The 26,778-nt window shown below is 37.1% G+C and overlaps 1 protein-coding gene across 1 annotated transcript; it reads right to left on the reverse strand.

The window, feature by feature from the left end:
* Positions 1-5,542: 5,542 nt before the first annotated feature.
* On the reverse strand, positions 5,543-26,576 carry CEP78 (centrosomal protein 78; the record flags this gene model as incomplete). Its single annotated transcript, XM_079548531.1, has 15 exons — positions 5,543-6,055; positions 6,918-7,071; positions 8,588-8,754; positions 10,884-10,961; positions 14,129-14,272; positions 14,903-14,948; positions 15,872-16,007; positions 17,469-17,577; positions 21,184-21,248; positions 21,489-21,602; positions 23,172-23,346; positions 24,689-24,792; positions 25,285-25,357; positions 25,954-26,129; positions 26,324-26,576. The coding sequence occupies 15 exons, from the start codon at positions 26,574-26,576 to the stop codon at positions 5,543-5,545; spliced, it is 2,307 nt and encodes a 768-aa protein (XP_079404657.1).
* Between the last annotated feature and the right edge of the window lie 202 nt (positions 26,577-26,778).

Here is a 26,778-nt window from a genome sequence, read left to right on the forward strand (position 1 = left end):
GATGGCGCCGCTCGCCCACCGCCGCTCGCCGCCCCCGGCCGCCGCGCCGGTATAAACCCCCCGCCGCCCGCTCGCCGATTGGCTGCTCCCGCTCACACCCCGTGGGAGGGGCCGCTGCCGGACCGCCCCGTCGATTGGCCGCCCGTGGGCAGCGCCCCGGCCGGCTCCTGGCGGCGCGGCCACGAGGCGGAGGCGTGATCAGCCGGGAGACGCCCCGCGGACGCCCTGCGCACGCCCCGCGTACGCCCCCGCGCCCCCACTGTCCCCCTTTTCCCCTCTCCCCCGTCCGTGCGCCCCACGCAAGGCCGGGCGTATGATTAACGTCGCGGAGCGGGGAGCGAGGCTGGGTCTGGCTCTTCCAGGCCGATATGCAGCATTGTTTCCACAGATAGCTTGGTGCAGAAACATGGAGTTAACACGATATTGTTGCTGCTGAGGGAGAGTCTTTAGCTCATCCAATTTCCTCTCATAGTTCTAGTGAGAGAAGAACTACAGCTGCCCCACACTCCGTTTTCAGAAGTGATTTTAAAACAAACGGCAGTAAGTCACTTGTGACAAAACAAACTATGAAGTATGATTGAAGACAGACGGGCTCTTAAGAGCCCCATAATTTCCAAATATCTCGAAGATTTGCTGTTCTCTTGCACAGTTGCATGAACTGCACACTCTGGACCCCTCTTTGCTCAGCAATACCCAAGAGCTCATGCTGCCTCAGCCTGTGCATGCTGATCTTCTTTCTCAGATATAATGATATTCTTGTTCCAGCACCTGAGCACTCATTCAGAGAATTATTTTTTCCTAATATCCAACCTGAACCTTCCCAGCCAATTTAAAGCCATGCTCTCCCATTCTATTGCTGTTACCTGGGAGAAGAGGCCAAACCCCACTTCATCACAACCTCCCTTCAGCTAGTTGTAGAGTGCAGTAAGGTCTCCCCTTGAGTCTCTTCCAGACTGAAATCCCGGCTCCCTTAGCTGCTCCTCATAAGAATTGTGCTACAGACCCCTCACCAGCTTCACTGCCCTTCTTTGAACACACTACAAGGGCTCAATGTCTTCCTTGCAGCAAGGTGCCCAAAACTGAACACAGAACTCAAGGTGTGGTTCCACCAGTGCCAAGTACAAAGAAATTATTACTTCACTAATCACTATCCATCACAAATTTTTTTCAGTGAAGAAATACTCTTTAATTTGTTCATTTCCCTGTTTAACCAAGTCAATCTGGCACTATGAAAAAAATTTTCTGGCATAAAAACATTTTCATCTTGTGCATGTTAATTTGCTTAAGAAAGGTTAACAGAGATGGCAGCTTTACAGAAGAGATGACCTTCATTCTGGCCATGGACATAGCTTAAGAACTTCACCAAACTTGCATTGAGGCACCAGAGCCCTCCTTGGTTCTGAAGAACTAAAAGCAAACTTGAGAAATGCTGATCTGATACATTCTCTTCAAAACATCAGGGTATTTTTAAAGATCACTTTAGGTCACAAGACCCAAGACAACTAAATTACTTCTAATTATTCAGACTAGTTCTACCTGAATGGAAATCCCAGCTGAGCTGTCCAGTAACAACATAAAAGGTGCCACAATATAATTGCCTTTGTTAGAGGCTCTAACAGAAGTGGGCAAAGAGGTACATGATCTTTGTACAGGCCAAAAGTACCTCTATTTGCCTAGAGGATCAACTCTGAACTCGATGGGAACAAGGTACCCAAGGAGGGGTGGTGGAAATGATCAGAAATAATGCAGGTTGGTGGCTCACATCAACAAACTGGGCCCTACCATACCAAGCACACTGATGTCCAAACAGCATCGGTCTTGAATACTGTGTGTCACAACCCAAAATGTAAATTAAAACTTTGGAATTAAATGTTGTTCAAATTTCTGGTACCCGCTGCTAGAACACAAAAGCAGAAACTATCAGCTCCGAGCACAGGGAGTAAATACCAGCTACTGTTTTCTTTCACTTCAGGAGAGACCCCTCAAGACCAAGAAGATAAAAATCAGCAGCTCCCTTGAGTTTGCTGAAAGACTTGCCACCCAGTGCTTTAAAAAAATCCATTACATCCTGTGTGCTGAAAGGGAGTAAATAAAATTGATAAGGATGAATAAACCTGACAGTTACCTGAACACAGAACAGTCCATTTCTATTCACATGCAGCTATTAAGCTTTTGCAATTGGAGACAATGCAGAAAAATGGTTGAAGGTCACATCAAAGTTTTGTTACTTTTAAATTGAGATTTCTGTTATTTTAATATTTTGCTACCAGCAATTATTATCTTTTTATTACGTCAAAATCCATACATTCATTACGCCAGTATTCATAAGCATCCTGCATAAAACATAGGCTTTAAAAATCACGACTTACAGTACTACTTCTGGCTTCCAGTATTTGATTTGTGACCCTGTAAGTACCACAAGCCCCTGCAAATGTGAATTTGTATAATTAAAAACTTCAGATCAGTGAGTGCTGTTTTTACTCTGATGGATACTAGAAAAAGCAAATCAAAATTTAGAGAAATTTAAATCCCAAAGTTTCCAGTGAACTTTCATTGGGTTCATCATGATTTAATATCATGCTAGAGAGAAAAACTTTCACCAGCTACTGTTGGAAAAGAATTGACTCACTCCAGGAGACTGAGTACACACGTTCTCTGTCTAGTCCAACTATGAGTAAACTGACGTCATTATTCAAAGACAAATACTGCTGACTACATAGCAACCTGGCATCCATTTCAGGAGGCAGGCAGGATGTCTGGCCCAGCAAACTAGCCAGACGGGCAAATTTTGATGAGACTGAAAATAAAATGCAGGTAGATTAGAGGGTATTGTTTTGTTTTGTTTTCCTCAGAGATTTGACTTCAAATAATACAATTACAGAATGTGTGTAATAATTCCTGGGAAACTAATAAGACAACTAAAATGCTAGAGCTTTATAGTAAACAGTAATGCATTCTCTAGCAAATAGCTGGGCTACTTATTGATTCTAGATTTTTATGTCAAACAAGAACATAGACAAGTTATGTAAAACATTAACAAATAGCAAGTGGTTGAAACAACCTAGAGCAAAACTCAGTCGTAAGGTGCTTAGGTAATCCTTTGAGATGCATACCAACAAAATACTGTAATACTTATATTACTTTCTATTAAAATACTTTATTCACATTTTTGTATACCAAAAGTTGTGTTTGTTTTTTTTTTTTCTTAATACTTTTTAAAAATTATCTTGAAATTTCTTAAGTATTCATGATAGCCTTAAAAAAATGCTTTTCCCCCTTGCAACCATTTTCTCTACTGATTTCAGATGCAACATTCAACTGTAAAAGTATGCACACCAGATTCTGATAGTAGGGCAGTTACAAAACAGTTCCTCCGACAAGATGAAGACAAGAAAGACCATCTAAATTATGTACCACCTGATCAGTTTTGCTTTACATGATTATTTTTGACATAAATAGACACCATTAGTATTTGCTTCTAAAGTATTAACAGTCATCACTTGTGCCGCCTGTTAATAGAGACACGATGCATAAACTGTTTTAAGGTTTTGATAGTATTCTTAGAGGCACATAACAAGAAATTCCTAATCCCACACAGGTGAACACTTCTGAAATTTTGTTATACACTATTTCATAGTGATTAGCTTTATCGTTTTTGTTTTAAAATGATCACACATAGCATTTTACTGCTGAAGAATCTGATTTCATCAACAAATGAGACAGTCATTCCAAAATCACAAGCAGTGAATCATGACTGAAGTCACAGATCTCAAACGTTTAAGAGAATATCTAAAACCACACAGATTAATATATTACTCTGCTATTCTGAAGACTGTGTAAATAGTGCACTTTCATTGTGCAATTACTTGTGCACTGTTGCAACAGCCAAGGTGATCTGCTATTTGCTCAGTACAAAATTTAAGGATTTATGTGTATGTTCATAATTCTCACGGAAACAGAGACAGGAATTTCTACAGATCTTTTGTGTTACAGAATTCTCACAACACATAACAGAAAGAAAAAAAAGATTACGTGGTAATTTCTGTACCCCTCAGATCAGCCCAAATTATGTTGCCCAATTCATACACGTAAAAATCAGTCTTCCACTGCTCTACTTCCTTGTTCCTCCTAGCTCTCTGGAAGAAATCCCAAGGTCAAGAAAAAAATAAAAATCTTCATCACTAATTGGTAAAAGTTTTTGATTACAGAAAACATCAGCTATAAGGTATGAAATTAAGATAAAACTTCAACATTTAATCTACTTTTAAAAGAGGCAATTTTTCAGAATCAAGACCAATGCAAGCACATGCATGTGAAAAAGCCACAGGAAAATTCACAGAATCACAGAATGGCCAGAGCTGGAAGGGACCTCAAGGATCATGAATCTTCTAAGCAAAGAAAATTGACTGGCTTATTCAAAGTGAAAACTAATTCCTATTGCTCAACAACCAAGTGACCTGGGCTGTAGTCTAATCTAGAAAAATGTAGGTTCTTCCATTCTTCCAAGTGCAAATTTTGCCTTGCTGACAAACTTAAAAATTGTTCAGAGAACTTGTTTAAATGTTCAACAACTTCATTTCTATGACCTGTCCAAAGAAGTTAACTTTACAGAACTCTGTATGAAGAAAACAATATATCTCCCCACAAAAAACCCAAAACATTGTTAAAATTAGCAAAGAAAATTACAATTACAGTACAAATCATACTAGACTCTTCGATTGCCTTTTCCAAGTGTACAGATATAAAAAAAAAAAATACTGCACTATTTTTCAGTGCCATACTGAAGTGCATCTACTGTGCAAAATGATAATTCCTGCATTGCTGCATGCAAGTCAAAGTCTGTTACTACATGCCATAGTTGGAATTTGCAAGGCAGCTGCCTGTGAAGAGATAGGAAGTAGTAGCAGGAGGAAAAATCCCAGGAGTTTCAAAACAATGACAACTCTTCTAGTTTTATCTTCTCACATTTCTCTAGCTTCTGAGAGCAACCTGAGTTGGACTGCACACCCTTCTGAGGTACCTTCCACAATATATTATGTTTTGAATTGCAATCACAGCCATAATGACAGTATTTAAACATTTTAGAGATGTTTGTGTTCACTTTCATATCCATTATGCTTCCATTATGCTTGTGAGTACCATGCCCTCATAGTTAGGCATGAACTGGTGTTTCCCCCAAAAACCATTGTGTCCACTCCCACTGCAACAGACTAGAAGTAAATTAAAAAAAATAAATTTAAACTGTTTTATTAGCAGAAAACATTTACACTCTATAAAAAGATCAACGACAAACAAAAGCATACTCCAGGAAATTCTTTTCAAGTGGTAAAAAGTGAAGGGTACCAGTACATAATGCATTTCAAAAAAACAGAAATCTGTTGAAAAGTGCTGTAAACATGAAACAAAACTGTTACTACATACTACTACTACTATGGAATGCTAAGTCTTCAAGTCTACATTGCTTTACAGAAAATTTCTCAACTTGCACAGAACTTCAAAACTTATTTTTAACCCTGCATATGTAATGAACAGTCCAAACATTTCAAGTGTTGGCAATACTTTGTATACTTTCTTGTATTTCAGACACAGATTCTACAATGTCAGTTCCAGAATGGTCTACCATTTGCAGTCTACTTTGTTCTCCTCTTTCTTCATCATTAGCAATTAAAGTTTCAGTCACTTTAGGAATATATTTCTTTGAGAAACAATTTTTGCTTTTTTCACCAGAAGAACTGGATGTCCCGCTACCGTTATTTTTAATATTTACGCTCGAATCAGTAAATGCATTCAGACTAGTAACCACCTGCCTTGTTGAATGATGTCCTTTCGCTTGTTCATTCTGTTTGACTCTCCTCTCAGATAATGCTGGAGTGCTATTTCGAGTTTTATCCTCTTTAGTTTGGTCAGTTGCTTGAGCTTCCTTTTCTTTCCATAAGGCTGGCTGCAGCTGTTGCACAGCAGTCTGATATTCATGCATTTCTTTAAGAGCAGAGAACTTCACAATCATCTGAGATTGAGATGTGCCAGGAGAAAGATGGATGTTCCCATCTCTGTTCTGAAATAAGAGATTCTGGTAAAGATTCTGATAGAGAAAATCCAGCACTGCAACTGTTATATGCTAGAATCTACATAGCAAAATAAAGTATTCACATAACATAGAAAACGTTCAAAGACAAGAGCAGTCTCTTATAATATATTAAGAGTTATTACCTTATAATAACCTTTATTACTTACAAAGCAAGCAAGTTTCAGAAGATTGCTAACGTGGTCATGACAGAGTAGGTATATTTCACTGTTTCCCTATTAGCTTGAACTTTATGCTACAGAAATGAGTCAGTCACACCACAGGAGCCAAAGCACAATCCCTACCAACATTCTGAAATACTTGAAATTCACTATGCTATGAGTTTACAGCAGCTTGATACCAGTAACCTATCCCACAATACTTAGCTGCCAAAAGAATCTAAACCATGCAATCTTAGGAGAAAGTATGAGATAGTGTAAACATTAATTGGAGGTTTTTGTACTCATCTTTTGCCACATATAACTTAAATACTTTCAATTCAGGCTTCTAAATGTAGTGGAATTAGAAAAATCATGGTTAGGTCTGTGAACAAGTTAACATCACAGAGAAACCACTGTTGCAAGTGAAACAACAGCTATGTGAAAGAACTATGATAGAATTACTCAATTAGTCCCATTACTTTTAACATATTCCAACTGCAAAAGTGGAAAATGCTGATTACTTAAAAAGCTAAAGCACTGATTTGCTATCATCTGTAAAATACAGCTACAGAAAAAAATTGTGATAATTGGATCACTGGGTAATCATTACTGTCCAGAGTGGAAAAACTGCTGAAAAATTCATTAAAATAGCATCAAGTACACCACAGCTAGAATTCCCTCTATAGACTGACCTGGCTGTTTTGAGCATGTTCTTGTCTTCCTTCTTCAAAGGACTTCTCCTTTAGCATATTAGCAGGTTTACTGAGAGTAGAATTCATTTGTGGATGTCCCAAAAGACCAAAATCTGACTGGTCTATCCCAGCTAATACAGCAAGTTGTCCAAGTCTGTAAAACAAAGTTAAATAAGACTAAATTATTATCCATGTAAAAGATCTACAAATTTCAAACCAGAAGAAACAGTATCTATTTGAACTTTTGAAGATATTTTTCCATTTTTAAGAGGCCCAGAACAGACTACAGAAGATCAAAACAGGTGGTGAAAGCTATTTTCTCATCTTCGCACTAATTAGCTTGCATGTACTAAACTGTCAGTTTTGACTCAGTGTTACCAGGGGAAGTAATGAAGTTCTTCCAGTTAGCATTGATCCCAGAGCAGGATACTAGCAAACATTCTCCCTATCAGGCAGAACAAAGACTAAAACTTTATCATTCAAGCAGAAACTTTGTGCACATCTCCCAAACTAGCATCACCTTTAACAGCCAAATGCAATTATATGCTTCACAAATACAGTCATGTTGTTGTATCTGCCAGGTTAGTAGTCAGCCAAACCTGTCAATATGAGGTTTGCTTGCCTAAGTCTTAGTGAGAAGTTGCTGCCACTATTTGATAACACAGCACATCAGAGAACCTTACTGAGGAAGCCAGTCTTTTTGATTGGCATTTTGTAAGTTTCAGAGCAGCTCCCTATGTGAAAGAACCTACAATGAGCATTATTCAATTACTCCCAGTAATTTTAACAAATTCTGACTGAAGGTGTGGCACATTTGAAAAACATATTTTTGATGTAAAAAAGAGAACACATTTCCCTTTCTCCAAAGCTTGACATTCATCCTAGAAGTAATGGTAACTCCACTGATTGGTTAAAAAATAGAAAATTACTTCACAGTGAAGTCTACATTGAGCTTCATTACTGTAATCTGGAGAATGGAAGGGGTAGCAGGAGGCAGGGAAGGCAAATAAAACTAGCCTTCTCTGAACATCTGAGTAGGCTACAGCATATTTTCATGTCTTTCCCTCATTCTACCAGGCAAATATGCCATGGCTTGCTAAATAAGCCTTACAAGAACAGGTTTAAGGACTTAAGTTTGATGAATGAAAAAGGTAAACCAAACTCTGAGACACTACAAAATATGTCAGAATATTAATATAAACTTTAATCAGTGTTCTCTTGAATATTTCAAGTTCTAATAAGCAATCTAAAACTTAAGTACAGAGGATATTTTCATCCATCTTCCTTTCTATCAATCAGCAGAAAGGGGCCCAAAACTTTCTGAAGCCAGATCAACTGCACTCTAAGCCTTTTGAACCACAGGAATGCTAAAAGTGACAGACAATCCAACAAAGATTGAGCAAAGATTTTTTAATAGCAGCTTTCTTACTCTTGGAAACACGTTTCTTCAAAATCTTTGTGAGGGACAGATCCTTGAATTCAGTGGAACAGTGCTTGTGTCACTGAACAAAGGGAATGAACAGCAAGAATGTACAGCAATTCGTTTTTTTCCCTTAGCTCTTTACTACTACAATTCTAGAGAGCTGAAGGAAGAAGGCCACATAATTCAGAGCATAACTATAATAAAATCTCAACAGAGACAGTTAAACTCAAGTAAAGTGAGAACTTACCCAGCATCTTTAAGGAGGTCTAAAAAAGCATGAAACTTTTGGAAAGAGTTCTCAATGCTGCCTAGAACACCTTCATCTTCCAAAATCATGTTGGTTACCGACTGCGCATGAAGAGCTTCAGATAGAGAAGTATTTAGATTCCTCAGCCTTGCATTTTCAACTTCCAGCTAAAGAAAAAAAGTAAAGCCATTCCTATCATTCCCAGTTCAAAAAATAAGCAAACATCTTTGCAAGCTTATAGAGATCACAAAAAGAAATACACAAAATAACTAATGGCAAGCTTCCGGTACCAGAACTATTCAGAGCACTGCCACATGGAACACGTTTGTTTGTCTACAGATGCAATTCTATGCTACCATATGTGAACTTGCGTCAAGAACTCAAAACTGATGATTCAGCATTATCTGCAGTATGCACTGAACAGTGCAGAGCAAGTGCAAGCAAAAAGCCATTATTTTTAAATCACATAGTTCCAGACATATAACACATTCACAAATAACTTATTTTTACTTATAAAAACCATAATGAAGGCCATCATTCTCCTATATTCATCTCTCTGTATCGAAGGGAATGCATATTATCTTTCTTACCACCTCTGTGCACGTCAGAAATGGAACTAAGATAACCTACATTTTCTTCATATTCAACATGAATCACATCAGTGATTATCTAGAGCTGAATGACAACTGTAGGATACACAGGGGTTTTTGCATGAGAGAAGCATTGTCATTCACTTATTTTAGCTATATAATCAGAGCTACCACAGGCTTTCTTTCATCTTTTACAACAGAGAACAGAAAACAGAGATCTAAGTAGTATACTCTAGCTGTTAAACTAGTAAGTGAAAAACTTTAGATATTGCTGCTACTTAGATTATCCCTTCCCTTAAGGCAAGGTACAACCCCAGGCAGCCTAGCATGAGAAAGACAGACATCCTGCAGGGGATATTTAACCTAGAAAGTATATAAATACAACTATCAGAGCCCACTGCACATGACAGAATAGGAATATCCACAGTGAAGAACAACAATGAACCTTATAGAGCACAGATTCTTTTGGGGGAAATTTGCTCACTGTACTGGGCACCATTTATTGTTAAAGTTCAAAAAGGTACCACCTCTATCAGAATCATAGAATGGCCTGGTTGAAAACGACCTCAAAGATCTAGTTTCAACTCCCCTGCTATATGCAGGGTCACCAACCACTAAACCTGGCTGCCCAGAGGCACATCCAGCCTGGCCTTGAATGCCTCCAGGGATGGGGCATCCACAACCTCCTTGGGCAACCTGTTCCAGTGTGTCACCACCCTCTGTGTGAAAAACTTCCTCCTAATATCTAACCCAAAACTCCCCTGTCTCAGTTTAAAACCATTCCTCCTTGTCCTATCACTATCAACCCAAGTAAATGGTCATTCACCCTCCTGTTTGTATGTTCCTTTCAACTACTGAAAGACCACAATGTGGTCTCCACGAGCCTTCTCCAAGCTAAACAAGCCCAATTCCCTCAACCTTTCTTCATAAGAGAGGTGCTCCAGCTCTCTGATCATCTTAGTGGCCCTCTTCTGGACTTGGTCCAAAAGCTTTGCATCTTTCTTATACTGGGGGCCTCAGGCCTGGACACAGTACTCCAGACGAGGCCTCACAGTAGAGGGGTACAATCACTTCCCTCTCCCTGCTGGCCACCCTTTTTTTATTCATCCCACTGCAGATCACATCTAAGAATAAAATCTGTTTATTTTACATTACTTTAACTCTGTGGCAAAGAATTCTGCTTAGTGATTACCCTTAAATCGAAAGGGTCTTATCTAGGTCAGCAATAGTAACTCATAACTATGGCCAACAAGCTAACTACCCGTAAATGCATCTGAGATTTTCATCATCAACAGGAATGGTTAAATAAATAAAAGGAACAGCATAAGTAAAATATATATTTACAAACAAACAGCTTCTCAGTGCAAATCAAAGAATTGTAACTGTTAAAACTTTCAAGCAGAACAAATCCTTTTCTCAAGGAAAAACAATGCCAAAATGCTCCTGTTTGTAACTGATAGACCTAAAGAATGAAGTACATTGGAAGTTCAGCACAGCCAGGAGTTCAAGGTTCTGGAATAGGATCAACAGAACAAACACATTACTAAATGTAGGTTTCATCATTGTCCTTAGGTTAGTGAATGATCCATATAACTTTGAACTGAAGTTCTGGAAGCTATGAGTTAGGAAGTTACTGAAAATTACTCCAAATACGTAAGTAAGTAGTTTGATAGGTGTAAAGATGGTAAATAGTTAAGAATTACTACCTCCATTATCCGTTCCTCAGCAGTGACTCTTGCTCTTTGTTCTTCCTTTAGTTTTCCCATGCATTCTTCCAGCTCCAGCTATCACAAAACAGAAGATTTATTTCCAAATGTATTACACATGAACACAACATGTAAAAGCAACAACTTTAAGATCCGCAAGTTCCCTCAACTACATTCTCATCAATAAGTAGCTCTGACAGCTCAAATTCCCTCTAGTGGTAGGAACAAGTATTTATCAAATCTTACCTTCTATTTAAGCAGAAATTAAAAGTTTGGTATGCCAAGCATTTTTTGTGAATGATGAAAACAAAACTGTATTTCAACTGAACAGAATGCTTAAATCCTTTTCTTGAGCAGAAGGATGCTAAGTTCTCAAGGTGTTGCATAATGAAGTCAAATCCTAGTCATTCAGTCACATCAAAGATGTTTGATCTTTTCTGGCATGCTAGCTGTGTAAGGAGTTTCTACCTTTTACTGTTTATTCCCATTTTGCAATCTCATCATTGTGCTACCCATACGATTGTCCCACTTCGGTAGCAGAACATGACAAATCCTGCTACAACTGAACATTTTGATTGCTTCTCAGCTAGATCAACTCCTCAAGCTAACTCTTGATCCCAGCATCAGTGTGATAACTGCTGATTAACAACCTAAGTCCAGTCACGACAGCTGAAGTGTCCATCACTTCCTGTCTCACATTATTAGCCACAGACTTCTGCCATTCGTCTTGATCTATTTCTGAAATCCAGTTAGTCACACTGGCAAGTACGAATCATCAACATGGCTGAGCACTAACCTGGAAAAACATCACTTTCTGCCAAAACTGCATGTTGAATCATCTTGCCATATGATAAACAGAAAAAGATACAAGATAGGAAAGGAAAATTAAGAAATGGAAGAATATGAAAAGATGCAGGGAAAGCAGACCTCACAATTAATTGCTGGCAAATAGTTAGTTTCATTCTGCCATGTTGTGAAACACTGCTTTTACGTCAGCATAACAAAAAGGTATGGGAACTGCCCAATATTGCTTAAACAGTGCTATCAGATACATAACTACGGAACTCGGAAGTGTTTTGTTTATCAAATATAGAAAACAACACTACAATTATGTTCTTAATATAACTAAAAAACAATTCAAAACAAAATCAGGAAAATCTAGATGGTTGCATTTGGAGCCAATTTTGATATATTTCAAATATATCCCTAAAATTTGTAGTTTTCTCAGGAAACAAATTAAGTTTTCCCTTCGTAATGGATGCACTACATGTAACCAAAAGATTACTTATGTCAATGCTTGGTCACCCTCACAGTAAGAAGTTTCTCCTGATGTTTTTGATGAAATCTCCTGTTTTCCAGTTTGTGTCCACTGCTTCTTGTACTGGCACTTGGCACTGAAGGGACTAGCTCTGTGTTCTCTGCATCCTCACTTCATAAATTTATACATAGTAATGATTTCCCCTGAGCCTTCTCTACCTTAGGCTGAACACCCTAATAAACAGCCTTTCCTAATAAGAGAGATGCTCCAGTCCCTTTGTTACTTTCATGGCTGTTCCTTGGACCCTTCACCAGGATGTCCATGGTTCTGTTGCATTGGGAAGCCCAGAACTGAACACGGCACTCTGGATATGGCCTCACCACGGCTGAGGAGGAGAAGGGCCATGTCTCTGAACCTGCTGAGAACTCTTCCTAATGGAGCCCAGAATACTACTGACCTTCTTTGCTGGCCTTCAGCATTGGCTATCGTTCAATATGACGTGCACCAGGAAATTAAGGTGCTTTTATGTGAAGTTCCCTTCTATGAGGGTAGCTCCCTTTATCTACTGGTGCCTGGAGTTGTTCCTCTCCAGGAACAACAGGACTTCAAAATTCTCCTTGTTGAACTTCTTCACACTCTAATTATTGTGTCCTGAAATTAATATTCCACTCTCTCCAAATACCAGGAACAAAAACATCAAGTAGTTCCTGAAAACAGTGAGGTTCTTCCTGCATACAAGTTTCTGGCACAATATTCATATAACATGGATTTCCACGATTCCAACAATACTCTAGCTGAGAGTGTTGAAATCACTGTGCAGCACAATATCAGTGTGCTGCACATGAACAGTATTAATATGAAACCACTTACAAAGAAGAAAGCTCCTACACAACTTTAACTCAGGCCCATGGAAAACATTCCTGAATAAAATTTCCAGAGAAAAATGACAAGCCGGAAGTATACACTAGCTGAAAAAAGTCACATTATTATTTACCCTGTATCTGTAGTCATTTTGCTTTTCCTATTAACTCTAAGCTATCCTAACTTTGCCACTGAATGCAGATCTGCAACAGCATGAAGTTTGGACTTCAATGTGGCTATCTAAAGACAGCTCTGTCATCCTCGTATTTACAGACCTGAGCAGTTTGTCAGTTTGTAAGTTTTGTAAGCAGTTTGTAAATGTTGTGCACAATGACAGCCATCATGAAAACCAACTGCAGGTCTTATTTTAAGCAGTATGTACTTGGAGGCAATATAGCTTCTCCATTCATCTTAACAACACGTGAGATTATATCTCTGAGTGAGCATGTTATTTTTATAACATAATTAGAATAGGACAGTAGAGTTATGGGCTCACTTAAACATGCCCTTTGTTTTAATTTCATTAGAATGTGCCCTGTGAAGATATTTGTACTCTCACTACTACTCTTAATTTTTTATTTATTTATAACTACCAAAGTAGCAGCAGGAATAAAGAACAAATATGCAAAAGCACACAACTGACTTGTTAAGTTTTCCATCATCCAGGACCCTTAATCCTTCTTGGCAGGGCTACTCTCAAGTTCTCCCAGTTTGTATACAGATCTGGGATTATCTCGACTAAGTGCAAAACCTTGCACCCTGCTTTGTTGACCCTCTTTAGGATCACAAGGGCCCACTGTTCAAGTTTACCAAGGTCCGTCTGGATGGCATCCTTTCCTTCTGCTGTATCAACCACTCCACGCAGCCTGGTGACATCAGCAAACTTGCTGAAGGTACGCTCAATTCGATCATCTACATCACTGATAAAGATGTTGAACTGTATTGGTCTCAAGATGGATTCCTCAGGGACATTGCCTGTTACAGGTCTCCATTTGCACAGAGAGCCATTGACCACAATGCAATCATCTAACCAACTCCCTTCCCACCTAATATTCCACCTTTCAAACACAGCTGAATTGATATCACTGGTATTCATGAAATTTAGGGCACAAAACATGCTTCTTACCTGGAATTGTTGATACTCTGTTACATTAACCTTATCTTGGGATTTTGTCAAAACAGGATGATGGATTACATCTTCTAAATCTTCAGTCTCTTCAGTTTCAGATGTTGAAGCACTTTCTACAGTCACTTTCACAGGAATACCCATCTGATTGCATCATAAAACAAAACCACGTCCAGCAACAGTATCAATCCGTGCAATAAAATAAAAAAATTGAATAGCATCAAAAGCATTATTTAAATGTAAAACTTTCCATAAGTCCATTAAAATGCACATTCAACCTGTCCAACTATGCAGTTTCTTCCTGATGTACAGGGAAGAAGAGAAGGCTGGGAGAGGACAACAATGGAATAATATGAAGATGGAGAAGGGAAAAGATTTCCTCCCTTCCTCCACCTACCTCCCCCACAATTTGGTAGTTTCAGATAGATTCAAACTCAAGTATGTAAAACTAAGTAGTCCAAAAGCAGAAGGAAGAGAGGAAGGGAGAAAGCAGCATCTCCAAGAGAAACAAATGTGAATTCTCCTTATAGCCTCAGGATGGACCAGCTTGCCAATTAGAGTAAGATAAAAAGCTAGTGATAAAGAAGTGGGAACAAACTAAGTACCAAATTTTCAACCGAATGCTGAAGAAAACTTATTCTGCACTTCTATGAGACAAAGAAACTAAGTTATAATGTTTCAGTTTCAACTGTTAGATACTAAGATTCTAATGAGCACGCATCTTTTTATAGGCACTCATCTAAGAGATAAACTGCCATAAGAGTAAGAAAGTACCTGAATCTTCACTGGTAACTCTTCAGAATTGTCCACTGGCTCTCCCCTAAAAAGTCAGAAAAGAAACATTTTGAAAACAGGAATTTATCATGTCATCATTGCTACTTCTATTTCCTAGGGTTCTAGGAGATGTGAAATTCTAGGGAAAAGTCTAACACTTAAAACAGTGTTAGACACTTTTAGCATTCGTTTAACATTCATTACATCCACAGTCTGTTCTGCTACTATTCCTATTTAATCATGATTAAGGGCAGCATTACTGGATGCTAACAACACCTTCAATAGGTAACTTGCTCAGTTTATTATAAAATCAGAATAATTTAGTGTCCAGAACCTCTAGAAAAAAAAGTTTAATAAAAATAGTTATGATAAAGCATTAGGTAAATTTTTTTGTATGCTCATTTGAATAACCTCAACTTTGAGCATACAATATCTAAGGATCTGTGGTTATGGTTTTTTTGTGCGCGCATTTTTTTCCCCCCATGCTGTTGGAAGAGAAGCATAACAACAGTATTACAACTTCCAAGTGTTGTAAAATTAATATTTTCTTCAACTTCATACAGTTAAGATAGTTATTAGGCAGTAATAATACTGACAGTAGGGAAACAAAGTGGAAAGAAAAGATGCGCAGACTACCTAGACAGCTTGAACTGGACCCCAGATCAATTATACTGCAAGCTTGGAAATGTAAATTACATTTTCAGCTACACAACGTTGATAAATCATGAGTAACAAAAGAACAAGATTTTTGTACACTTGTTGATTCCTATGGTGTATATTTTCAAAATTTACTTGAGCGGGATTTATAACATCCTTAAAGAATTCTCATATCTTCAGATTTTTTTTTTTTTTTTTTTTTTTTTTTAAATGTTCAACTTTCAAACATGTATTTAAGAGAAAAAAAATGCAGTTCTCTCCTACATGCAGGTTTTTATGCTTTAATATTCTCCCCTTGTAGTAAGGTCTCACCTGCACCTCTTTGCACGTTCTGCAGTGCGCCAGGGAAGGAAGCCTTTTGTGCCTGGTGGTTGTGGCTTTGGTGAATAACTGTCTTTCACAGATGTATTCTTTTTCCCAGGACTCACAGATTTTTTAGAGGTTAATCCTGTATTGAATAGCAAGAATATGAGAAAATTCATGTTACCTAGGTATTTACATATAAAATCAGAGTTTACTATTTATAAGCAAAATCTCTGAAGTAGTAACAGGGGCTGTGGGAAATCCATCTTTCAATCTTATTTTAATGAAGCGTTCAAGAACTAACTTTTGTTTTGTTTCTCAAAAGGAGGGCTGGCCAGCTAATGTGTTTCCAGTCTAGTATACTTAACTGTTGTATCAGAAAAGGGTGCAAAGTTCCACACACAGAGAGTTTTATTCATATGAGTAATATGAGTTATTCAACTAACTTCTCTGAACTTGCAGCTTAGACAGCCCAAGTAGAAAGTAATGCAATTTATGTTCTTTAAATAGCCCTCTAGTGGTTCCAGTGAGAAAAGTATTTTTTAACTTTTCCAAGATGGTCTAAAGCTGGGATTCATGTTTGTCACTTCCACAGACCACCAGCAATATCACCACTTAACAGGAACAATAATGAAAATTCATATTCACTGCTTCAACCTTTTGTCATTGTTCAAGTCTTATACCGTAATGCAAAGCAATTTAGAAGGTAGAATGATCACCAAAGCATCATGTATTAGTAAAAGTAACCAATTCAAAACTGTTAAATGGGAACGGACTGAAGTTACTCATTCTTTGAGAACGTGCAGTAAAGCAACCAATTTTTTTTTTTAATGGTGCAGAAATACATAACTCTAGTAACTGTATTCCAAATTTCAGTTTGTTCTTAGCAAGTAAGCAAGGCAAGAGAGGTTGGCTGAGTTTGTTTATTTTTCAACATTCTTCTCCCTTCCTGGATCCTGTATTTGAGTAAGGTATTTTCTTCTCCCATTACTCTGCTCAACCAGAGTTTATTTGTACAGATTTTAAATGGAATTATGCTTACCTCTCTACTTCCAGATAACTGGAGCAAAGATGAAAGAGCCAAATGTATTACAGTAAAGTTTTCAGTAACATATTCAGAAATGGTGTATTTCAACTGTTGAATATTTATAAATATTCACAACACCTATGTTATTTTAAATACACTGCTTATAATGAGCTTATATGAAGTTAAAAAAAAAAGAACATTCTTTGTAAAACAGTAGAAGAAAAATCATTCTTGTTTGTTTTGGCAGAGGACAGTCTGCTACAGAAAGATTACAAAAATCAGAAAAAAATAGACAACTCACTACAGCAAGTGTCCTAGAAGCAAACACTTGTGGGGAGAATGCACTCAGAATTATGTGATTCACCATATTCAAGTCAGTGTATTCTCCTGTTCTGCCAGCCATATATGTAGCAACATTAAAAGCAAGAGTAAATTTGCTATACAAATTTCTAACAGTAAGACACTATTAAGTATAAACTATTCTTTAAAAAAAAAAAAAAGATTTTGCAGAACACTGACATTTAAACACAGACTGTAGTGAATTTATGAAATGTTTAAAGAAAATAAAGACAAAATTACCAATACGAATAGTAGCTTTTCCTTTTCGACCACTTCCTAGAACAATAGTTCTTTTCTTTGGTCTAGCTTTCAAAGCATCCTTGGAAGACAGGGAAGACAGCCACTTATACTAGATTTATAAAGAAAGAAAAGTTATTTTAGAACCTGGTATTTAAAAAGGTGCTCATTTAAGACTAAGTGATTTTTTTGTTAGATATATGTAGGCCTCTGCTCATTACATACAACTTAATAAAAAACTATAAAGCAAATAAAAAATCCCACAACGCCCCAACTCAGCGACAGATTCAGTGCAAGTCTGAATGCTGTATTATCAGCAAAACACTTTTCCTTTTATAGAGAAAATAAAAGCATCAACTCCATAAAAGGAAACTCTGGCTCTTGCTTTTCATTCTCTAAAGCAAGCTGTCTTACTAAGAATGACTAGCTCAGGCCAGGGTTCTCCAAAGTAATAAAAACTTAACTTACATTATTTTTTTTTTTTTTTTTTTTTTTTTAAACCAAAGTCAGTAATTAAAAAAATATAAAGTTTAATTTTCATTGCCTCTAGAATATCCAAATTATAATTAAGGCAACAATAACCAAAAGCAGTTGTTTATTTCTTCACAGCAACAGCTTTATGCTTTAAAGGTTCCTCATCTGCCAATTAGTTTTATTATTAGTTATTATTTATTGTTATTCCATGTAGGTAATCAAGCTACCATGTCACAAAGCTTTCAGTGTGCATAATTGATACAAAATTCACTAATGAAGCAGCCATCATAGGTAACAAATACTAATGCAAATATTATTTCAGACAGCCCTAAGCCTACATCAGAGTACTATGAACAGTAAGCTGATGTCATCCCTACCTAATGCACAGGAAAGATGCACTTACTGTGTTTTAACCAAGCAATTCCAGCACAGTTTTATCACTGGTAGGACCCTTTCCTGTCCCACTGCCTTCCCCCCCACTCCCCCCTCTTTTTTTTTTTCCTTTTTTTTTTTTTTAAAAGAAAAACCTTCAGACTTAAATAAGCCTTATATAAGCTATATTTTGAGCTAGCTCTTGACAGAAGTAAGCTGCTCATTTCCAACTACAAAATAAAATCAACTCTAAATTTTTGAGAGTAAAAATAACTTTGCTTTACTTCATGTTAAACAGCAGCTATTAGCACATTAAACTTGACATTCATTTGTAACTGAGAAGATAGCTACCTGCTTCTAGATACCTGCTTCTGTTGTACAACACCCAAGAATAGAGACAGCAAACATTAAGACTGTTGAAATATGACTAAGTTCTTAAGCTCAGGCTATGGGAATAATTTGTTTTATAGGAATTTTCAATGAATTTTTAACTTTTTCTGTCTCTCCCAGAAACTACACAAACTTTCAGTATCTGTTACATACAATATCTGTAATTGCAGTCCACAATATTAGAGCCATACAGTGCTGCTAGGATAATACAACTTCATTTGTTTTAAGGGTCCCTTTATATTTGTGGGAAAATTTCTTATGTTTAGAGGCTTTTAGTTAGCAACCCACCTTGTAAAACTGAAAAAACAACACAAACAGCAAGAATGTATATGCTACTGAAAGGCAAAGAAGTGATTCATCCTTTTCTTCATAAGAAGTGAAGGACTGTTGTGACTGATAGCCAATGAGAAAGTCATAACAGTACATTAAAGGCTGTGACAGCCAGTACATCATCTTCTGTAATTAGGCTTATTATTACAATGCCATTCAAAAGTCCACAACTCCACTTTAGGAAGCAAAACACCAGCACCTCAACCTTTTTTCCTGTCTGGACAAGCAGGTTAGGCAAAAACCATATTTCACATAGTATACTGCTTATACAGTATAGAACAGAGCTCTGTATGTATCTGAGGGGTGGCTGATTCCACATTTTCTGAATTTTACTCACGGAATTTGTAGCAGTTAGCCTGGCAAGTTAAAAAGCTGTAAGCAGAGAGAGATGAATCTGGAGAACGTCCTAAGGACAGTCATTCAAGGAAATCTTTAGTTGGCTCCACACGACAGGTGAGTTAGGAAACTTATTAGAAGAACAAACCATTGACTAGTTTCAGACAAAGTTACACAGTGATAGGACAAGGGAGAATGGCCTTCAAGTAAAAGGGGAGATCTAGGTTAGATGTTACAAGCAAATTTTTTACTCAGATGGTGGTGAGATGCTGGCACAGGGTGCCTAGAAAAGCTGTGGGTGCCCCATCCCTAGAGGCAGATGGAACCCTGGGTGGCCTGTCCAGTTGGATGCCAACCTTATCCACAGGAGGAGGATGAAACTGGGTGATCACTGAGCTCCTTCCAAACCAAGCCATGATGTGATATTCCTGACAACTTCTAAAGTTTATTCTTTCAGTTTTTATTGTTAAAAAAAAAAAAAAAAAAAAAAAGCACCAAATCCTATGCAAAATATAAAACATCAATACTGTTGTTAGTATGTAATACATCAAGATACAAGATGATCTCTGGAGGTCCCTTCCAACCCCTATGATTCTGTGATAATATTAAGGCTTATGTAATTGAGCTTAAAAAAAAAAAAAAAAAAAAAAAAAATCAACTATAAAAACTGAGCTTAGGATAGTAAATGTTTCAGTTTCAAGAGAGTATCAACCAGAACGTCAAATGTTTGTATTCATCTGGCTAAACAGGATTATCCAACTTTGAATGTCTCCACTGTCACCATGATAAACAGTAAATGCTACTTACAACAGACCACCCCCAGAGTTTATGAGATAATAGATATAGTCTGGTGTGTTGTAATTTGTGGAAGAAGCTGCTATTTAGCAAGCTGCTGATGTGTTATTTTTCATTTATATTGTTAACTGGACATGTAAGACTGTTAGCACTGACAGTAAGACACAGTATACTGAACTATTTTGATGAATATAAAACAAATGTCTTGAGTAGAGCAATCTCAGTAAATGGGACATTCCCCAGACAATTGCTTCTTTTCATAGTTCAACTTTCCAATCACCTTGAGCTACATTCTCACTAGGCAGATACCAATTTTCATGTCATATCTGCAACATTTTTTAAGTGTTGACTGCATTTGCCAAGGAGAAAGAGGAGTCTTTCACTGTTATTCCAGAAAGGTAAATAAGACATTGAAATGGAAAACCATATTAATCCAGGAGATGCCAAAATGAAATTCACAGTTAGTTAAATTCTCCCTGTAGAACCCACAGCTCTGACTTTCAAGCTTTTTCAAAGCCAAAATGCAGTAAGTTCCAAAACAGGATCTGTGATTGCTGCACTTCTCAGAAAACAAGAGTAAACTTAATTGCTTACTAGCTCTTTGGGCAACTAAATTAGATTTTTATGTTATGAACAAAGGATTTAGTATTTAAATGGCCTGGACATTTTATGGAAGTTACTCTAAGCACTGTACACAGTATTACATACTAAGATGGCAAAAGGTGCTGTACATCTCTAGAAATTTTTATTTTTTATTTTTTAAGATGGTTAATACTGGAAAGAATAGTCTTGAGTAACTTAAAAATTGATGATGTAAATTATCAACAATATTAAGTATCAAAATAAATCAAGGTTTAAATTAAGCGGGTTTTTTAATGCTTAAGTGTCACTTCCCTATTTGTAACTAGAATAGCTGCCTTAGATTAAGTCTGAACAAAACCTTGCCAAAAAAACAAAAAAAACAAAAAAAACAATGCAAAGCCAGGTGCAAGAAAAACAAAACAAAATGCCTATCACATACCTCTGAATTCGCACTATTTCCATTCAGGAGAACTCTTTCAATGATGTTTTTCATCAAAATGTGATCTAGAATGAATTAAGAGGTCTTAAGAATTTACTTTGAGAGAATTTCCTATGAGACAAGTATTTATAAAAATAGATCACTGTATAACTGATGGCTGCCCCCTCTCGTCAGCCACTTTTAAATGCTTAAAGTATTGTTGCATGCTTTTTTCTTTGAAAACATTATATTTTCACCCACTCAAGTTACTAGGAAAAAAAAAAAAACCTACACGGAAGAGGACAGAAGCAGCTATAGATACATACCAATCAATGGATTTTTTCTTATATCAAGAATCACTAATGTTGTATTAGTTTGAAGAGCATCTAATAGTGACCTTGCTCCTTCATTGGATATTCCACACTGCTGTAAATCAAGTGCTAAAATATTTAGGGAGGTTAAAAAAATAAGTTAGTCAGTGGCATAACTTCTAGTGAATATCTAATACAATTTAATCCATACCTTTCAAAGACCCTGTTTCACAGAACATGAATGGAGAACATTGAAATTTCTACCTTTCACTTCTGAAATTAATAATCAGTATCACAGACCAACATTAAGAAATGACTGCTAAGCAACTGCAAATGAAGGAATACAAAATCACAGTTAAGTCACTGTGATTGAAAATTCCCAGTAGATATATTTCTGGATACCAGTTAATTCAGCAGCCCAAAGTAACATAATATACACAATCTCAATCTGAATAGGATGCAAAATTTGAATCTTTTTTTGAAGATGGAAGGAGCCTACACAACCTCAGTGGACAACCTGTACCACTGCTCTGTCACCTTCATAGCAAAATATCTCTCTTAACATTTCTGATGGAATCTCCTGTGCTTCAGTTTGTGCCCATCGCCTCTTTTCCTGTCAATAGACATACTGAATAGAATCCAGCTCCATTTTTTTCTCTACCTCCTCTCACACAGCTGTACATTTGAGGAAACCTGCCCTTAAGACTTCTCTCTCCATGCTGAACAGCAATAGCTCCCTCAGCCTTAGCTTTCAGGACATATTGTCCTGTCTCTTGACCATCTTAGAAGCCCTTTGCAAGACTCTCTCTAGCAGATTCATCTCTCTCCTGCACAAGAGTGCACTACTCCAGGTGTGGTGGCCTTACCAGTGCTGAGCAGTGAGGATTTTTCCTCAAACTGCTACCAACACTTCTAACGTATGACAGCTTCCTTGTCACAGAGGCAAACAGCTGGCTCACAGTCAACTGTTTACAAAAGGACACCCCCATGTACTTCACTGCTAAGCTGCTTTCCAGCCAGTCAGCCCGCAGCATGTACAGGTACATGGGATTATTCCTTCTCAGGTGCAGCACTCTGAACTCTTCTTCACTGCACTGAATCTCTCCAGTTTACTGAGGACCCTCTGGATGGCAGCAGTTTTCCACCTCCCAAAAAAAAATCAAAATAAGGCTCACTGGCCAACAACTCCCCAGAATTCTTTCTGCCCTTCCTGAAAAAAGTAGTATAATTTGCTTTCCTCCTGTATTCAGGCTCCTCTTCCAATCACCTAGATCAGTCAAAGATGGAGACAGAACTCAGTGACATCAGGGATCTCCTACAGCATTTGTGATGTATCCCATCAGGACCCATAGTCAACCATATGTCCAGTTTACTTAAGTAATCCCTAATTCTTAAGTAATCCGTAATTATTATACCAATATGCATGTTATCTGTACATCTGGCTCTGAGGCTTAGGTATTGAAATAGATTCCATGTACAGAATGCTTTGAATTGTACCATCACTATTAGTCATTTTATACATACATAGTATAGAACAAAGTACTTCTCCAGTATCCTACAGGACACTTTCTCTAAGAAGACATTGCTTTCCAAAGAGATGATTCTTTTCTAGATAAATACAGAATTGTTCTACTGCTTACATTTGCTGTAATGGGTAGCAAATTTTATTTCCCATCTGCCTCTACTATATCACAATACCTTTAAGCCACAGGTCTTCTCCCAGACAATCTGCAAAGGCACTTGCTCCTCGATCTCCAACAAGCATGTTGCAGTTGAAAGTAACACGCCTCAAGCCTGTCATATAGTCAAGGTCTGGTCTCCTGTAACGTAAACTTTCAGCCCAAGCTTCACCATGTCTTTTCATTGCCTGGTGCTTTGAAACAAAATGTTACCGAATGCAAGAAGACAAAGCCATTATAAATAACTAACAGATAAATACTAGTACTTAGTAGTTTGAGTGTAGAAGCATTTATAATACAAGTCATGCATCAAAATTACAGTTAAGTCATGTTTGTTCACATCATCCAGTTCCCAGTGAAGTTATTAAATATGAACAGAGAATTCTAAACGCCTTACCACCTTCTTTGCCCACTCACAATGCACCCTGAATAAGACATACACAGTAGGAAGTCTTGTGCTTTCATGCAAGCCAATGTTAACATTAATTAGAACATTGTGCTAGTCACAAGCTTATTAATTAGTAGTTTTTCAACAGCAAACAATTACATTATTTCTACTAAACGCTTAAGAATACTTAAAACATTTTGAAACACTTGCGACAATGATGAAAGCACTCCTCAGAACAGCTATCATTTACAGCCCTAATCCCCATTTGAAAAAAAATAAAGACAGTCTAAACTGTTATTTCTTTAAGCAAAGCCTATTAAGGAAGACCATATTTAATTTCCCACACCACAAATACGCTTCTTCTGAATGCAGTTTCACAAACTTCAGAAGGACTGTTCACACATTTAACATCACATACGTTTTGATGGGTTAGAGCTTGAAAGAAAAAAACAAACAAGCACTCAATAGCACAGGTTAATTCTACACTCAGTTAAGGAAATACATAGTAACTAAAACAAAAAACACGCCTGCACATTCACTGCCACTTAGAATGACAACTCATTCGTTATTCAATCCTGCTACATATTAATATATTGGGAAAAACTTGGAAGAGGATATAAAAGAACTTACTTCCAAAACATACTGCTTCCTTTGAGCTCAGTCCTATTACAACACAGTGATCAGTATGGGCTACACAGCATAGCCTATACTTTTCTTATTGTTAATCAGAACATTTTCCTTTATTATTGCTTGTGTGATATACTAAGATGTTTAAATCTACTTCAACAAAAGTAACAAATAATTCAGTCTCCCTAGACAATCACTTGTAGGCTTATGAAATTCATTACAATAAAAATTAGCTCAGCATAAAAAAATAACATGGCAAAAGCCCTCTCACAATGAAACACAGTTTTCAGGGTATATATATCTTAAGAGGGCAACCTGTGACATAGCTGCCATAATCTCTCTTCCCTGAGATTTAAAGTCATGAGCCGTTCCTTGAGCTCAATACAATACAAGGACTAGCACTGCTTTTGTGATCAAATTAAAAAATGGGACAAGGATTTGTTACAAGCTGAATTTAGTTGTTATTCTTAGTTATTTAAGTTACTGTGAAAATTTAGTTCCCAGAAATGAGATGAAATTACCTTTAATACATTTCCCATGTGCTCTGCTCCTCGCCAGGTAAGGCTACATCCTGTGAAGTTAACATATCTGATAGTAGCTGAATTCTTCACACTCTGACAGACTGCTGGAAAAAAAACAAAAACAAAAAAACAAAAAAAACCTTGCGTACTAAGTACACACACCACAATAAGGCTATCAAAACAAACATCTTTTCACTGTCATATTAAGAAGCTGAATCAATTTTAGTGGGCAAATGCCATGTCAAAGATGCCTTTAAGTTGTTGTAAGATTATATATTTCAGTGCGGGTGCTTAGCAAAGATTATCTGAACATGCAAAAAAAGGTGTTATTTCTGTTTACGTATCTCAACATGATGACATCATCTCAAACTTACATATTACACTTACAGTTTTATTTCTAGCAGTTGTAATTATTAAGTAGTTTAGCTATTTGCCAGTATCAAGAAAGGACATTCAAGTCTAAATAGTGTAAACTCATGAATAAAGTGTATTTTAATCACTACAAATAAGTTTAGTAAGACAAATGCTTCAATAACTGATCTATTTGAAAACTATAAGAAAGAAGTATATTGACACATTTTTGATTCTCAACTTACTTTCTAATCCTCCATCTCCAATTGGACAGTGGGCTAAAGAAATGCTCTCTAGAGATGAAGTTGTGGCCAAGCCCTTCAGAATAAAAACAGTGTTTTTTACTGACTCAAAACTCAAAAATACAAATAAATAGAAGTCCAAGACTACAAGAAATCCTAGGGAGCTGGGAGGAAGGTCATTGTAAAGCTCACTTTCAGATGGTTCATTTTGTAACACAGGAGGAACCTAGCCTGCGTGCAACAAGCAGCACTTCCTTTCCTAAAAGCCATTCAAATGCAAACTAGAGGACGTATTCTAGTTAACACACCTTAGAGACCTGCTTTTATCTTCTTGGTTTATCACTTTTCTTCTGCCATTCACATTAAATGTAGTTACAGCCACAAGTGTAAGTTGTATACAGTCACATACAACACAGGAAAGTTGTTAACAACTTTCATATAAGCCTTCCTTAATCAGGGCATAGGAAATCTGTGTGATTTTGACAGCTTTTGACAGAACAAACAGTGTTACACTAAGTATCTCAAAAGAATCATGCATACACTGTATAACACAGACATGTATAAAAATGTGTCTGTTTTAACATGATCTATTTGTCACAAATAAAGTTTAGTTGCTGCTCCTCTTAGGCTCCAAGCATTTTTTCATTTATTTGCATACTAATATAGTCTCACCTTTGTTAGAAGTATTAGATCTCTCTCCCTCAGAAGCAAACCTTGCAGTTCCAAATTTTTTAGCACATCTGAGATGCTGAGACAGCCTTTGACAGCTTTGCATAGTTGGCCAGTCAAATCTTTTGATCTAATTGCTGGAATTCTCCTTCTAAAGTAGGTTTTATATCTTTCAACACCTAGTAAACAAAAATTTACACAGTGATAACCCCCAGCCTTTACTGACTTGAAACTAAGCATAATTACAAAACATTTTGTTGCTGCTTTTAAATAAAAATAAATCCTTGGATGGTTCAATCCTTTTCAAGCACTTAATCACACAGAAGTTTTACACAATTTTAACATACATATCAGCAGAGACACTCCTACAAACCTGATTCTCCAAGACCTTGTTGATGAAAACTTCTTATTCCAACAGAAGTCAGACTCTTATCATGCCTAATAGCATCTAAAAGTGGTGTCCAGTCAGCAGCTTTGATGCTATCTACAGTTAGATCAAGGGTACCCTGAGTCAGGTTAACTTTCACAGCTTTCAGTGGGACAGAGCCTTGAACTGCACAAAGATGTTCATAGTGTGAGTAGAAATCCAGCATGCATTGTCTTCTTACTTGGACAGAATCAATCATTTTTCTACTTGATAAATGTTCCTGTAAAATAAGGAAAAAATATATCAACTTCTTTCAACAAGAAATTCATTCAGCATCAACCTCCATTCAGCATGCATACTGAATTAGCTGAATAAAACCACAAAAATCTAACATACAAGCACAAACTACTGATAAGTTCACATTTTCATTTTAAAGCTTAATTTAGTTGCATCAGGATCTG

Source organism: Tetrao urogallus, assembly GCF_951394365.1.
Source record: "Tetrao urogallus genome assembly, chromosome: Z".
NCBI classification, from domain to species: Eukaryota; Metazoa; Chordata; class Aves; order Galliformes; family Phasianidae; genus Tetrao; species Tetrao urogallus.